This window comes from Apis florea, unplaced genomic scaffold (genome assembly GCF_048593485.1).
Source record: "Apis florea isolate Af1SG1 unplaced genomic scaffold, ASM4859348v1 contig_1615_pilon, whole genome shotgun sequence".
NCBI classification, from domain to species: domain Eukaryota; kingdom Metazoa; phylum Arthropoda; class Insecta; order Hymenoptera; family Apidae; genus Apis; species Apis florea.
Genome location: NW_028256416.1, coordinates 6300150 through 6316268, shown reverse-complemented (window position 1 = coordinate 6316268; position 16119 = coordinate 6300150). Strand labels below are relative to the sequence as shown.

Genomic DNA, 16119 nt, shown 5'->3' with positions numbered 1-16119 from the left:
CCACACCGTGATATCAACGCCGTGGAATTTCCTCGAATCTCTCGCGTCCTTGCCTCTCGTTCAAGAATGCTTTTGCAACGATTAAAATGTTGAAATCCCGTTCGGTTCGAGGCGAGCCTGTTTCCGGTCCGTCGAATTTTCCGCCACCATTGATGATAACACGACTATATAACCTATCTAACGAACACGTCGTTCCGATTTTTCGACGAAAAATTGTGTCCATTCGAGAAAATTTTCCAGCAGACGTTATTCGTCTCGATATTTGTCCTCGCGAGGATGAAACAAAATTTCGATTATCATTTGATCGAAACATTGTTTCGTTGCTGGAGGACAAGATACGAGAGATACGATACTATTTTCCTCTCCTTATTTTTCCTTCTCGTTGGATAGAAAAGAGGAAGAAGTGAAATTCTCCGGAGAAGACTGCTTTCATCCTTGTTGTTCCTTCGTGGAAAATTCGAACGGTTAATTGGAAAACGGATTCAGATTTTGAAAAATGTTTCGAAAATCGTGTAGAGAAATGACGAAATGAGTGTGCGAGAGGCGATATAAATTTTAAAATCTCGAAGAAAAATAACATGAAACGTATTTTCTATTTTCTGTGCCATCGACAAATAGAAATGCAGCGAGAAAAATAGTGGAGATTACTGTTAATGTTATTTATATGCTCGCCACACTTTGCATTGAATTCCCTCTACGTGTACACGCGAGAGCATACCCGTGATTCGTTTCAGAAACAATTCAAGCAACCAGCATTGCGCGCTGAAACTGAATTAGGGAACTGACGTTTTCCTTATTGTTATTGTTGCTTCTTATCACGATTGAGATATTCGAGAAAATCGATGGGACACGATGGAGCTCGTGCTTGGAATACGCAGTTTCGAATGGTTGTATTGACTGGTTGAACGCTAACTAATGCGTTCCAATAACTATTTCCGGTTTGACGCGTAATAAGATCACGAGGAGATATATGGAATGCATCCAACCGATAAAAATTGGAAATCTTTTTTCTCTTCACTCCTACATTCTTCGTTTCTTGAAACGGAGAAGAAGAAAATCTATTTACACTTGATGATGTAATAACAAATTGTATATATGTATATCGAACACAAAGTACTCGTAAAGCATCCTATCGCGCATCCAATCATCCCTTTCCCCTGTATCAAATCTTGCCTCGACCCCGTGTTGCGACATCATTAATTTTAATTGAAGAAATCATCGTGTCTTTAACTCTCTCGTCTCTCGGCCGATTGCGATTCAGAAAATTAAATCGGCCACAAAGAGAGATTGAAGAGGTGTTTTCGGTACACGAAATATTTACACTTTGTATCGTTTTCATATATCTCAGATTGAAAAGGAAAAAAACGGGACGACACTCTCGCTTTGAGCCTGTCAATGATAATTAGTCCCCCGGCCAGAAGAAATGATACGATAGACAGAAAGGAAGTCGCCTACCGATATCAGTAATCGATATCCATTTTCGTTGTGTTCGTTATCGTCAAACTTCCATTTTTATTATTATACTTTTCATCATGAATTTTTTTATTCACTTATTACGATTCGCGACGTTCAACGTTATACGCGTCTCCTTTTCAAAAATTTACAAGATCGTCCAAATCTCCCATCATAGTCTCCCCTAAAAACCACTCACCACTTTAAGATGATCCCCCGTGAAACTCCTCCCTCCGGTCTTCCTTTCGTTCTAAAACACGAAGGAAAGGAAAGGAGGCGCGAGGAACCGCGCTACTACAAGTATTTATCCACCGATCCAGAGAGGGGAGGCATTCGAAATGCAAATTAGGCGGTTGGTGCCGCTTCTCGAGGAGATGGCCGCCACTCAGAGCAACCGGGCTTCTCTTACTCGCCTTTATCGAGTTTTCAGAGTCACGCGCGCACACAAACGAGATATTTTTCTCTCCGGCCAGGCCGATCGACCGATTCGAAAGGCGTTGTTCCAGTTGGTGGGGCCATTTGCAGTGGTCTAGATCGAGAAATAATTTTCATTCAAGGATCGCTCTCTCAGCCTCGCTCTCTTTCCGATCAACCAGACCGGAAAGTTGTGGACATCGTCCGCGATTCATCGTCGATATTGTTGCCCATTTCGTGGGCCTTCGTACTTTGTCTACGTCTAAAGTTGAGTTTCTCGTTGTTGGAGAAAGATATATTTTCATTTTTTTAGAATTTTGGATCGTCGATGGAAATATTGCAGAATTTTCGTTAGATTCGTAGAAATGTTTTTGCAGATAATTGCATTTTCGAAAGTTCTTAGAAATTTTCACGAATATTATGGAAAATTTAGGTAGAAAATTATGGAATTATTAGTGTAGAAATGTTTATGATACTCGCGGCTTGGAAAGTTGAAGAAGTTGAGGAATGTTCACGATGTATATACATATATATTCGTCGAATTGATCATTGTCGAGATAAAATATGAACTGCGTTTTATTCGTATATATTTGAAAGTGGACTTGATATCCTTGGTTGGTTGATCGCTGATTTTTTATTATACGAATTCCTTCGATTTTCTTCGTTCGAATTTGATTGTCTGAAAGAAAGGTTTTTTATTAATTGATAAAAAAAAAAAAAGAATCTTTCCTCTAAAGAAAAATTGAAAGGATTAATAGCTAGAATGGGCTTGATAAATGGAAGAAACGTTAACAAATGGATTACTCGATCGTTTTAAACGCGTTTATTCTGCCATGAGACTGCCATGGACGTAATTTTGGGACGTATCACCCTGTCAATTTATATATCACGTGAAAAAGATTCATCGATAATGATGATGGATACCTTTAGATAAACGAAAAACGTTATTTAATTCGTCCCCTACAAGATATCAAGCCCAATCTTGCTTATTATTGGGAAAAATTTTTGAAGCAACATTTTTAAAAAGTTTTTGTTTTTATTTCCTGTATACAAGTATTTTTTTTTTTTTTTTTCGACAATCCGCCATATTTAAAGATACCAATATTTTTTTAATCATTTCTTTAGAAAAGAGAACATACCTTTCATAAAACTTTTATTTCGCAAACAAGATTTCTTCACATTTCAGATTCTACCAATCTGTCAAGTAAAACAAATGAATCGAAACTCGTTCAAAATCCTCCATATCAAAAATATTCTTTTCCTTAACAGATCATAACAACATACTTCCAAAATCCTTACTCACGATTCAGGTAAAAAATAAACGATCTCCTCCTCCTCCTCCTCCTCCTTCTCGAACAACAAGGCAAGGTTACATCACCTTGAAACTTGGATTCCATACCCGTTTGGCATTCGGGCAGACTAACGTATTCCATTAATAATATCCAAGAATAATACACGAATGCTCGGTATGTTCGATCGAGGGGGTAGAGATGAAAGTTTACAGATGGAAGGAAGGTGAATTAAACCGAAGGGGGAGAGAGAGAGAGAGAGGGGGAGAGCTCCATTAATACGCGCTTTTATTAACCTCCTCGCGCGAATCCAGGTCCCGTCTCGATCTCTCGATCGAGAAACGAGTGTGCGCGCGTGTGTCTGTTCAAGTATCGCTGGATAAAACTCCAACGATTAATCCCGTTTTCCCGCGTTTTACGGATCTCGATCGATCTTAACTCGTATACCTAATTAAACGTCGATGAACAAACGAACGGCTTCCCTCCCTCTCTCTCCCTCTCTCTCTGTGAGAATGATCCACGACAAGGTGGATCCAAGGTGGAGGGAAGACGGAGGAGGAGGAGGAGGAGGGTATCGATCGGTGAAGAGAAGGTGGAGAGAAGAGTCGAGTCGGAGGAGACTCGACGAGGAGAGGGGTTGGATCGCACGAGGATGAACTTAATTTCGTAGCGTCGACAAGGTTTCGACGCGACTTCCCCACCCCACCCCCTCCTTTCTCCACCTCCTTCGGAGGACTCCCTTTGACTGTTTACGCAGTATAATTAACAACCGCGAACACGTTAAAGTGGATTCTTTGCGGCTGATTTAGCAGGGCAAACGAGATTGCCGCCGCTACATTTCCAACCCCCTCCTCCTCCTCCGCGTTTTTGTTGCTTGCTCGAAAGATCGAGAGGGAGAGAGGTTGAACAAAAGGTTGATGACGGTGACTGATGGGATTATTTCTCTCGATCATTTGAAAAGTGCGATTATTTTTCGTTTGTTTTGTTGTGTTTCTTTTTTTTGGAGGAGGAGGAGGAGAAAGAGAAGGAGGAGGAGGAGGAGGAGCTTTTCGACGGGAGATGAAGGAAGGAATCGAATTGGGAAAAGATTAATTTTCTAGAAGAAGTATTCTATTTTTGAAAAGAAAGAGTATGGATATCGCGCGTAATAGTTTCAAATTTCAAACTTCGTAAATGTTCAAGCTTCAAAGTTTCGAATTCGAAACTTTCCCCAATTTCAAAATCTTTTCAAAGCTTCGAAGGCGTGGAAATTTAAAAAAAAATACGAACGCAAAAATCGATAAAAACCGATATTTTTGAAAAATGGAGAGAGAGGGTGCGTGCTCGAAATTTTCCAATCGACTCGTCGCTTTCTTCCTAAGACTCGTCCAACTCGCGCGTTTGCACGGCCACTCGAGTTCACCTACTTTAGAAACGTCTCTCCCTCTCCCTCTCTCTTGTTAGAGGGATCGGTAAATTGATTTTTCGTGCGGTTTACGTGCCCGAGAAACGAGTAACGCGATCGTGATAACAATTCATCGGCGCGAAATTGATCGATGACTCGAATCTCTGGCCAACAATAGGAAGGAAGGTAGAAAGCGTTGTGACGGCCTTATTAGGGGCCATCGGTATCGGAGCGGTGTTAATCATCGTCAACTTTTTACAACGTTCGTGAGAATTTGTTACGTATCTGGTCTGGAAATAGCGTCTGCGTCTGTTGTTGATTACACGGTGGAAGGAAAAGCGTCTGCTGGCAATCAGAATGCCAGGACTCGATGGAGACAATGGACTTGCATCACTAATATTTCGCGGTACTTTCCTTTCTCGAAGCGCAACTCTCGCCACGCACGTAATTTCAACCTCGATGACGCTCGACAAACGAATCATTTTCTTTCGTTTCATATTCGTTTTGATATTTTTTTTTTTTTTTTGAAAAAAATATTTGTTTCTTAATGTTGTTTCATGATCACCGATGACTATACCGATTTGAAAAAGAAAATTATCGCAAATAAAAAGATATTGTTTTAGCTTTCCATTTAATTTAATTTTTTTCTCTGTTGATTCCGATCTAAGCAATAATTTATCTTGCTTAACAGAACGCGAGATGCACGTTTATTAAATATCACTGTGAATCGTGATTAATAAGACTCCTCTTAATAATTGTTTATCCTCTTTTCATTCTTGTTCTTCGTCACAGAGATGCATCATCACAAAGTAATACTCACTTACTCGTTCAAACTTAATTTTATAACACGTTTCTAGTTCTCTTGTTACGTAATTAATGGAGGGAGGGGGGGGAAGGTATAATCACATTGGAATTTCCTCTGTGTGCTCGTAAAAATTTCACTTTGCACAAACGTCAAACTTAGTTACGACCAATTTAAACGAATAAACCTCGACGTTTATATGTAAACGCGACAAACAACTTGTTCAACTGCCTCGAAAAAAAAAAAAAAAAAAACGAAAAAAATTATACACCGCCACCACATACTCGTCCATATCCGAGAAAAATCGCTATTGAAAAAGAGAAGAAAGAAAAAAAAATCGTGGAACACAAGAACTCACCAACGAGCAACAGAAGGAACACGACGTATCCCAGCGAGGAGCACAGGTTGTCGTGGGCCCGCATGATCCCTTCTATCCCACTTCCAACCCCCCCAAAAACACTCCGACAAACGAACCGGCAATCCAAAGACTAGGATCGAAGCGCACGGCGAGGGAGAACCAGTGTCATCCTCGGCGTGTAAACACGGTGACCACAACTCGAGGGACGAAACACACTGGTGGACGACGACACCGTGAACAACACCGTGACACAACGGATCGGCAATGGTAACCGGTCCTCGGGACGCGAAAGACTGGGGAAAGGCGCGTTTGTTCGGCTTGTTTGGTCGAACACCATTGACCACCTCTTCTCTTCTTCTCCGCTCTCCCTGCCATTCTCGATCTCTGCTCTGCTCGGATAAGTCGTCTCCCTTCACGGTGGATCCTCTAGAAAGTCAGTCGAGCGACGACCTTCCACTTCACGCCGATGACAGGACAAGTTGATGGTGTTGGATCCATTCGAGGCGAAGGATGAGCCGCGTTGATGGTTGGATGATATTGTTCTTGTCATTCTTTTTGTTTGTTCGTTCGAAGGGTGTGAATGAGATAGAGTATTGAGACAATAAGTGGTGGAGGCGAATCGTAGTTTGATCAATGTCATTTAAGAATAATTTTACGAGTACGAGAGAGAGAAAAAAAAAGAAAAATATATCAGTATATGAGAAATCGATATTACGGAGGTGAATTTTTGCCCTTCGTTTCGAAATCAATTTTCTAGCTTCGTTTTCAATCTTAGAAAGAGGTATTGTCAGGTCCAGGTCCATCGAGCGAGTTATTTATACTCGGCACGCATTGCTAAAGATGTTTCGATTTCTTAACAACGCGACCCAAACTGCCGGTCGAATATCAATCAACGTATTACATCAGCACTCCAGATTGCGTATAATTCGTTGTGAAGCGATTTCTTTATTTTTATTCCGAGTCGAACAGAGTCGTGATGTTTTATTGAAATAAAACTTCGCCATGATTCGATCGAATCGATTGAATTTCCTCTATCGATATATCGATATCTGGAATATCTGCTTAGATACCGCCATCTTTAAACTTTTTTTTTAAACCATCGATTTTAATTCCAAGCCAGGATCGGTTTTCGAAATTTTATCGCCGATTTATTAGAAAAGTTTACATAGCGTTTTTCGATGAGAAAGTTAAACCTTTTAAAGGTGATTTTTTTTTTTTTTTTTTCGTAAATTTTTCTCTCTTTCTTAAATTTCCTTAAAATCATTACTCGATCTAAGTTCGATTCTAAGATCTGTTTTTAGATGAGCTCAGTTTGCAAGAGTTCGGTGTGAAGTTTTTCAGTGAGAAAGAAAGAAAAGAAAGGTGTTCTCGCCACTTTTGAATAAATGACTCTTTGGTCCTTGGAACGATGGCCTTTGTTCCGATATCGAGGAACGTGTAAAGAATTCTTCGCATCTGATTAAATTTCAATCCTTTTCTTTTTTTCGTTTTAACGTTTGATTTTATTTTGTCCAGATTTTTCTTGCTACTCTCTACTTTGTATATATATGTATATTTTTTTTATTTTATTGTTTTGAAAGATACATACAGATGAACATCGATTTAGATCTAGACTAATCACTGTCCATTTTCATGTTTGCATTTCAGAAATTGAAAAATATATCCTACTCTTCGATAGGAACCAAAAATTCCGATATTGTGGAGGGAACTGTCACTCAACATTTCACTTATCTACACGGTATCCTTCAAAGTGCAGAGAAACAAATTATCGATTCATTGCGGGCGCATAAAAATTCCCGAAATAAAAATATTGACGAAATTTCTACGCAATTGAAAGAACACGAGGAACGGCTGCAGTCTGCCATTGTGGTAAGAATCCTTGATATTTAAAGTTTTCTTCTTATGTTATATTTATTAAGAAATGTATTATTCTTTAATTTGGAAATAAGAAGGTTTTAATTAATAAACTAAGAATCATGTTATGTACAGTTTGATGAAAATAAATGGCGAGGAGAATTTAAAAATTTGAAGATCCTTTTGTGTTAACTTAACACGTACGATCCATAATTTTGATCTTTCATAATTTCATAATATTTCATAACATTGTTAGTGAGAAACATTAATTCATAAATCATAAATTTATCATTTACAACTTATGTATATTTATATAAATCTGATTTGTCAAAATTGCAAATTTCAATTTGCATAAGGTATCATCTTACATTTTTCAGTTTGAAATTGGCACTACATTTTATATACATACCACTATTCGTATTTGAATTATATCTATGTTTTTAGACAAAGCATTATTGCATCCGCAATTTCAACTTAATTGATATAATTATTAGATCCACGGGGAAGTTCTGCCGCTTTCATTCGTATAATGTTTGATCTGTACGCAATAAACGGGAACACTGCACTCGTAACGAGATTTTCCTCGAGATTAGTATATGGAATTTCGACTATGAGGTTGTCATGATTTAAAAAAGAGATCATTTAAATTTTTTTTAAATACTTAGCAGAAAAAAATTACACGTGTAATAGAAAAATAGGAAAGACTGTAACAATATTTAAAACATTCGTTCACATTAAAAAATTCAACAAGTAAAGAATAAAAATTGTTTTTATTATTGTTAAGAAGAATATTATGTCCTTTTTTTTTTTTTATTTATTAAAAGAAAATTATGTCGTTGATTAAATACCAGAAAACTTGTAAAAAGATTGAGTATAATTAAGTAATTCTTTTCAGGTAACTACAGCAATTACAGAAAGTCTTGATAAAATAGATCTTCAACAGATTATACAAAAACTAAAGCCCCTGACCGATATTCCTTGCCATTTGATACAAAATAATGTGCCAGACGACCAAGAGATAAAGTATGTAATATATTGTGTTTTGTTTATTTATTTATTATATTTATTAATTTTTATTCATTATTTATTTTCTTATTAACGTGTAGTTTGAATTAAATTTTAATTACACTATATAATTTTCGTAATGTGTACAAGCTAAAATGAAATACGTAAAAATCAAATATAATTTTTTTTTTATTTATTTATTTTTTATTTATATAAATAATATAACAGTGAAGGATTAGAAACAAAAAAAAAGAACTCTTAGAAAAAGGAAATTTTTTAAAATACACATGTTTCTATCTTTGTTTTTTTTTTTTTTTTTTCCATTTTATGTAAAATAATAATTTATATCGGTCATCTCAATATTTCCACTTCCATCTAAAATAATAACCATTTCCTTAAAAACGATCGATAAATATAAAGAAGAAAGAGCGGAATAAACAATAATATTTATCGACGAGTTTTGTCTTCATTTCAATCGATTATTGACATCGATCAATATTTATTGATATCGCAATATTTATCTCGATTTATCTCGAATCTTGTCGCATCTTCCATTTTTTCCTGTGCCGAGATTTTTTTCGACACAATGGAAAAACTTCGTACAGAGTTTTTGATAAATCAAAATCTCCTGTGCATATTGAACAATTTATTTTCCTCGACACCGACGATGGTACAGAGGCGGACAAATCCTCTCGTTTATATTCGTAAGCAGCTTACAAATGTCCAAACGGAAAGAGAATGAAAGACAGCGAAAGAGAAAGGAATAGAAATAGTGTAGAGTAAGCACACGAAGTGTAAAAGTAATTAATTAAAGCGGAATGTATCTACAGTTTTAAAGCGGCTTCGAAATATTTCCTCCCTTTCGTTTTTTTTTTTCTTTTTCTTTTTTTTCTTTTTCTTTTCAACCATCAGAATTTTTACATTTTTATTTTCCTCTCCGATTAACTCAACAGAAATAAAGCTCTGAAACAGAATCTGTGCTCTCTGGTCCTTCTCTCGATGCTTATACTCCATAATTCAAGTGAAATACGATCTCTCTTTTTAATACGTGTTCAATTAGATTCTTATGTTTTAATTTGCAAAATAATTTTCTTTATGAGATTTTACGAGTATTAATGTGAACATTAATTTAACGTATAAATTTATGATAATATTTCTTGCAATATTTGTTCCATTTGAATCTTTGAATTTAATCATCTGAATATCTGTTTTATGTTATGTTTTAACAAATATAAAAATTAAGTTCATTTAAAAAGGATATAAATGATTTTTTCTTAGGTAGAAACATCGTTTGAAAGAATTTAAAAGGAAGAATTGATAAAAGATAAATCTTTTAAAGATTCAGATGGGATTTTATAAATATTTTTAAGCAAAATTAATGTTATTTTTTATTGATATTTAGATATAGAATTTTTTAAAGACGAAGAAATGATTTTTTTTCACAGACTTCACATCGACGATAACATTATCGAGGCTATAAAGAAACACTGCAGCGTACAAATACCGGAAACGACAATTTTCAGTTTGGAACGAAAAAACTCCCTACCAGAAGATTATGTAATAGAACCTTTGATTGAAGAGACCAGCATTTCGAGTAATGTTATTTTCCTCGATATCAATTTTCATAATTACAAATAAACAAATAATAATTATAAGATAAATAATTTTAATTCATGATAATAAAGATATTCATTCTCCGCAGAAAATAAGGACAAATCCACGAAGAATAAGACTAAAGCGACCCATCCTCCTAAAAAAAAAGATAATGTTCTTACTGTCGGTACGTATTATTCTTTCTGAGTAACAAATATTAATTTTAAGATTCTTTATAAAAAAAAAAAAAAGAAAGAAAGAAATTGTAATTGATTTTCATTGATTAGAAATAATTTGTCGAGATATAATACAATAATAAAAGAAATAAATATAAATATGAAATAAAAGTAAAAAAATTCCTTTTGTTTCTAGGATCCTCAGAGATGATCCGCATCACTCATGTTGAGGATCCTTCTTGCTTTTATGTTCAGTTAATACAAAATCAGCACAAAATAACAGAACTTAGTAAGGGGTTAGCTGTATTGGCTAACACTACCGGAACAATACCAACAGAAATTACTTTAAGTATGTCCATTATATTTCGTATATTTCTTTCATTGATTTAAAGTTATCTAAATATCTTAACTAATATAACACTGTGATCATTTTATTTTTCTTGTATTTAAAAAAAAAAAATTTCTCGCAGATGCATTGTATATTGCGCAATATTCGAAGAATAAGATTTGGTACCGTGCACGTATCACAGATAAGAAAACGATTTCGGACGACGATGAAAGATACAGTTTGCTATTCATCGATTATGGTATGAAAGAAGATAATGTACCTTTGATCAGAATAAGAAACATCATGCCACAATTTGCAATGCTACCAGTAATGGCTCTAAGATGCACACTGTTCGATATTGTTCCTAACAATGGTAGATGGCATCCAGATGCAACTCGAGCATTTAAAAAACTTGTTTGCACGTAAGCACAATTGCAAATTTTGAATTGAAAATTATTATTTTATTTTTTATATTATTGAATTTCGACTTATTTATTTATTGCTCTGTCTAAATATTATTATTTTTGTATTCTCTTTGATTATTTATTGCATTTTTTATTATTTTCTATCATTTTAAATTAATTTATCTTAATATATTTTATAACGTTAAATTTATATTAATCAATATATAATATATTATATATTATATATAATATATATAATATATAATATATATATACAATATATATATTATATAATACAATATATAATATATTATGTATATCTTATATAGATTAAATTTTAATCGAAATCGAACAATATTTTTTTTTTTTCATTAATTTTTGTTATAATTTATTTTTTCTTTTATAATTTTGATTAAAAAAGAAAAAAGTCATTAGAGATTGAAGTGATGTGTTTTTCAGAAATTCAATGGTTTCGATGTGCATTCAGATGATAACAGGCGATACATATTATGTCGATCTATGCGCAATATCATCAAAAGACTCAGGTTTAATATCCATCAAAGATTCGTTAACGTATATGAAATACGCAACTTGTATTTCACCAAACAGATTAATGGTAATTTGTTTATTAGTGTTTTAATTTTAATCTACATAATTTTACTAATTATCTTTTGTTTATAGAGAATAAATCCTGATTCAACAAGAAAATATTATAAAGAACAATTAGAAATGGAAATTTATACGGATGTTCAAGTTTTATTTGTTGAATCTCCAAATGCTATATATGTTCAAAAAGTACGTTCGCTATAATAAAAACTAATTATATATATTATATGTTGTATAATCAGAATTAATTATTATTATAATTTATATAAATTACTAGTATTTATCCAGATATTTTTTTTTTATAATTGATAATTTTTTTATTATATACACATAATTGATTAAATATATATTAATAAGTGATTAAATATATATTATAGGCACATGGAAATAGATCATACTTCCATAAATTGATACAAGAAATAACAGACAATTATGAAAAAGATATGTCTGAGGAATATATCGCTACACCTTGTAAAGGTACATCTTCTGAATTTCTCTTATTAAATTTTTAATAAAATAATATTATGAAATATCAATATTATTATATATTCCTTGTCTTTCATTATGCATTATGCAACAATTTATTATGCAGTATGCATGTTCATTTTTTGCATAGATCTACCGTGTGCTGCGCCTGGAGTTGATGGTTTTTGGCATAGAGGATTAATATGCGAAGTTACCGAAAATACGGTGCAGGTTTTCTACGTGGATTTAGGATATACATTAATATTAAGTTACGATGCTATCAAACCACTACCTAAGAAATACATGAGTTGTAAAACACAAGTAATTGATGATTCATATCAATTCCATATATATACATACATATATATAATTGATATATATATACTTTTATAATTCTACAAAAATAATTTTTTTAAAATAAAATACTATTCACCAGGCTATAAAAGTTTCATTGAGAAATGTAAAGCCTGATGATAAAAACCAATGGGAATCGGAAACGACAGAATTTATAAAAAAATATCTAATGGATAGAAAAAAATTCAGAGTTATTCCTTTTAACAAGATCGGAGATACGTATGATGTTATTATGTATACATATGATAAAATTAATGTCGCTAATCTATTAATAAAAAAAAATGATATAACATTATATTCTAATTCGAGGTAAATATTTTAAATATATATGAAATGATTTTCTTAAAGAAACCAAAAACTATATCGATGGTCTTATCATCAATATTTTTGATTAATTAATTTTTAGTATTTATGAATATTTTGAAATCGTATCGATTATTAAAAATGTAAACATTATCTTATCTTTTTTTCGCAAATGTACTAGTGAATATTCTTGCAACATATTAAATAATAGGATTTTTTTTAGAGAATCATTTAAAAACAATGATCTATTTAAATATTTGTAAATAACAAAAGTTACATCAGTTTTATATTAAAACTATTGATTTTAAGACCTATAATATCTTCTATTTTTCTGAATTAATATTATAAGCCATTAAAGTTTCGAACTCTTTCTTTCTATCATTTTATATCATCTTTTTTATTTTTTACATTATTCTTATTACTTCTGAAATTTATTAAAATCAATTTATTAAATAGAAACACAAAAAAAATATAATAAAATATATATAATATATATATATTCATATAAACAATTTTTTTTTTTCGTTTTATATCACAGTTCACTCAGTACAAGTATGAGTAAAAAATCTGAAAGTAAAAAAAATAAATTTAGAAAAAGTGCTAGTTGTACAGAATTACCAGATGAACTTTATGATGATCCGATAAATTTAAACACAAAAACCAAAAATGTAGACGAAAATGAAGATCCTTTCAAAGTATGTGTTTTAATACACCAAGTATTATCTCCGGACAGTATTTACGTTTCTGATGCCACTTGTGATCAAAGTGATGTAGAAAAAATGATGAAACAAATGCAAGAATTTTATAACAAGTATCGTCCCGCGAAACGAGACATTTGGAACAAGGATTCTGCTTGTGCAGTTTATTTTGCAAGGAGTGACATGTATTATCGTGGTAAAATCATTGATATAAAAATCGACAATAAAGTAGTCGTATTTTTATATGACATAGGAATCGAAGAAACTGTCTCAATTAATGATATACAATCATTGTATCCATGGTTTTCTAAAATACCAACATACGTTTTTAAAATAAAGCTGACAGGTATATTGCCGTGCGGAGGATCCTCTACGTGGCCATCATTATCTTGTGAGAAATTGCACGAAATTATAAACAACAATCAGAATTCTAAGTTTTACATATCTAAATTGGTAAACATTATATTAACATTAATTATTATAACATTATTCTAATATTTATTACTATATTATCTAATGCCTATATCTACAGTCATATTGTAATAATATAACATTTTTGATATTTAACATGTTCTGGACCATGAAAAATATAAATGTCTTGTCAATATATTGAAGTAATAAAATTATTATTTATATTTTATCTTTTCAAATCATAATTGTTGTTTATATATTTTTTTTTATTATTTTATAGGAAGAAGAAGAAACAGAAGACTCCGCGATACCAGTTGAATTATGGATTAAACAAGTAAAAATGGATGGACCATTAGCACCGACAAGATACGAAATTAATTCTGTCAATAGAATGTTAGTCGAAGATGGAGTAGCCTTGCCTGTAAAAGAGTACGAAATTATATCAAAATATTTTTTAAAATGATATATTTCAATTCAATGTTTTATTAATACTTAAAAATCTTTTTAGATATGCAAAAAAAAGAGATAAAATTTTAGCAATTGAATTAAAACGACAATTAGTAAAAAAATTAGAAAGATTAACGAAATATGAGTCAAATGTGAAATGGTTTCAAATTAATGATGACATTTGCGATCCCATTACTGATAAAATGATATGGGACACAGTATTACATTATTCAGATTCTGACTCTGATAGTCAAAATTGTACTAATATGGAAAAAATACTTGATAATATTCCCTCGCTTCCAAAATTATCATCTTGGTTACCGGTAAAAACAATAGAAGAAGATACATTTATTGCTATACCGACATACATCGATAATAATGGCTTCTTGTATCTTCATTCTAAAACACAAAGTATAACTTTTTTAAAATTTTTAAAAAATATTCCAATAAATTTCATAATAAAAAATAATTTTAGTAATTTAATAATATATTTACATTATGTTTTTTTTTTATAATTCATACAATTTTTATTGATTTTTCTCTAGATGTTAAAATATTACAATATATAGAATTAAAATTAGAAAAACTATATAAAAATTGTCCAATTGAATCTTGTGATACTGTATGGGCTGTAGGAGATTTATGCATTGCACAATATCATGCAAATAAAAAATGGTATCGAGGAAAAGTAGTAGAAATTCGAGAAAATAATATAATTAATGTAATCAAAATTATTCATCAAAAATTCATTATAAATTTTTATAATGATATAAATAAAAGTATATTATAATAATATAAAAATTATTACAGGTGGAATTTATAGATTATGGAAACATTGAAGAATGTACAATTGGAACTTTAAAAAAAAAAGTTATTTTAGAAGATATACCAATTCAATGCACAAAATGTGTAATTTATGGTTTAAATCCAGTAAGTGATTTAAATATTTTCATGTATTATCAATCGATCAATGCATTCTAGAATTTTTGATTGACTTTATTTCTCTGATAGGGAAATGGAACATGGATGACAGAAGATTTAGATAGAATACATAGTCTTCTCATTGAACAAGAATGTGAAGTGACAGTCTTAAATAAAACTAAAACACATTTCATTGTAAGTAATAAAAAATAAAGCTTTATTTATCGATAAAATTAATAATGCTTGTGCTTATAAAATAAATTATGATATTTTAAACGTGATATAATAATTAGATTTTATTTTTAATTATTTAATATATTTTTTACTTTATTATGATTTTTGTTGCATTTTTTCAGATTTCTTTAACCATATTGCCAAACAGACAATGTAATGAAAAAAGTGATTTAATTGCATTTCTTATCAATAAATGGAATATGAATATTAATCCCAATATTGAAATTACCATATCCGAAAATAGTATATTTACAATTATTACCTCAGATATAATTACGGAAAACTCAAGATCGCTTTGTTCAGATGATGATATAATAAAAGATCCAATTATTAGAGGAAATTCTGTATTACTTCCACTTACAAATGTTGTAAATGAAAATGAAAACGATACTATTACAGACGTTGAAAATATATCATTACGTAAATTAAAAAATGAAATAATTACTTCAACTCCTAACATTGTTTCTGAAGAAAATCTTGCAATGAATTATAAATTTGTAAATATACCAAAAGATATAGATTATATTGAAATAGAATTATGTTGTAGTATCAGTCCTACTAAATTTTACGCTCAATTAAAAGAAAATTCCCATTCTATAGTATGTAATAAAATGTTCATAC

The 16119-nt window shown here is 31.6% G+C and overlaps 2 protein-coding genes across 5 annotated transcripts in view; one reads left to right on the top strand and one right to left on the bottom strand.

Annotated features, from left to right (window-relative positions):
• LOC100868595 (uncharacterized) overlaps positions 1-6060 on the bottom strand; it is a 71511-nt gene extending 65451 nt beyond the window's left edge. The window contains exon 1 of the mRNA XM_003697702.4: positions 5700-6060. Within this exon, the coding sequence (XP_003697750.1) occupies positions 5700-5763 (64 nt within the window). The 5' untranslated portion in view covers positions 5764-6060. The remainder of the gene's footprint in view (positions 1-5699) is intronic.
• The window catches only part of qin (tudor domain-containing protein qin), a 203746-nt gene that overhangs the window by 186183 nt on the left and 1444 nt on the right, over positions 1-16119 (top strand). For 3 of the 4 annotated variants that reach the window (XM_086904308.1, XM_003697675.4, XM_086904306.1), the window contains exons 6-23: positions 7347-7568; positions 8449-8576; positions 10004-10152; positions 10261-10338; positions 10524-10676; positions 10798-11077; positions 11519-11675; positions 11741-11854; positions 12043-12142; positions 12282-12451; positions 12567-12793; positions 13326-13938; positions 14177-14325; positions 14405-14754; positions 14889-15064; positions 15154-15273; positions 15355-15459; positions 15621-16097. In XM_086904308.1, the coding sequence (XP_086760434.1) occupies positions 7347-7568; positions 8449-8576; positions 10004-10152; positions 10261-10338; positions 10524-10676; positions 10798-11077; positions 11519-11675; positions 11741-11854; positions 12043-12142; positions 12282-12451; positions 12567-12793; positions 13326-13938; positions 14177-14325; positions 14405-14754; positions 14889-15064; positions 15154-15273; positions 15355-15459; positions 15621-16097 (3768 nt within the window). The remainder of the gene's footprint in view (positions 1-7346; positions 7569-8448; positions 8577-10003; positions 10153-10260; positions 10339-10523; positions 10677-10797; positions 11078-11518; positions 11676-11740; positions 11855-12042; positions 12143-12281; positions 12452-12566; positions 12794-13325; positions 13939-14176; positions 14326-14404; positions 14755-14888; positions 15065-15153; positions 15274-15354; positions 15460-15620; positions 16098-16119) is intronic. The other variant, XM_086904301.1, reaches the window with a different exon arrangement.